At 44.4% G+C, this 737-nt stretch overlaps 1 protein-coding gene across 1 annotated transcript; it reads right to left on the bottom strand.

Annotated features, from left to right (window-relative positions):
- Nucleotides 1-7: 7 nt before the first annotated feature.
- Nucleotides 8-672, bottom strand: LOC103399458 (proteolipid protein 2-like). The gene has a single exon (XM_008338145.3). The coding sequence runs from the start codon at nucleotides 534-536 to the stop codon at nucleotides 60-62; it is 477 nt and encodes a 158-aa protein (XP_008336367.1). The 5' UTR covers nucleotides 537-672; the 3' UTR covers nucleotides 8-59.
- Between the last annotated feature and the right edge of the window lie 65 nt (nucleotides 673-737).

Below are 737 nucleotides of genomic sequence, written 5' to 3' on the forward strand. Positions count from 1 at the left end.
AGTTCACTACTCTTGACTGCTTATTGAGCCATCCTTTTTGAGACGTTTCCTTTTTGGGTTTAAGCTCCCTCGTCGATGGAAGGTTCTGTGCGGTCCTTGGAGCTCTTGATGTGCTGTAAAATGGTAAAAGCATCGTAGGCATACACGAGGCCGGCAATCAGTCCAAACACCCCGCCTATGATGCGCGCGCCTGTGCCATTAATGACACAGATCAGAGAGGTGATTATAAAAACAAGAACAGCGATGCCAGTACGGAAAAGGTCAACCCAAACCCAGTCTATCTTTTGAAATTTCTTGTCCAGCTCCAACCAAAAGATGATAAAGAAGGCTATGGAGGAGAACATCTCAAAGGCGGCCAGAGCGGTGTAGCCCGCATGCAGGGACACTCCATAGCAAACAACGATAATCAAGCTGATTATAATCTCTGCTGTTAGTATGAAACCCTTCGTGGTCTTCATGTAACATTTCAGCTTCTCCAAGTAGTCAACAAAGGTGCTGGGAACAGCTGTATCAGCCATCTCTGGATCAACCGACATCTTGCGGACAGTTCAAAACAAAGTGAACAAGAAGGGATTCTTTAAAAATGCACTAGTCCAAAATGGTTTTCTTCTTGTACAGCCTACATGTACACAGTAACTACAGCACGTGTCCTGACTTTCATGTATCCGTATCGGTGGCTTTGATGTTTGGAATTAGCCTTTCAAAATTCAGGTTGTGTCATTTTCCTGGAACATTTT

Source organism: Cynoglossus semilaevis, unplaced genomic scaffold, assembly GCF_000523025.1.
Source record: "Cynoglossus semilaevis isolate Cse_v1.0 unplaced genomic scaffold, Cse_v1.0 C19006782, whole genome shotgun sequence".
NCBI lineage: Eukaryota > Metazoa > Chordata > Actinopteri > Pleuronectiformes > Cynoglossidae > Cynoglossus > Cynoglossus semilaevis.

What these genes read in the sequence shown, in the direction of transcription:
- LOC103399458 (XM_008338145.3), bottom strand. Translation starts at nt 536, where the DNA reads ATGTCGGTTGATCCAGAGATGGCTGATACAGCTGTTCCCAGCACCTTT.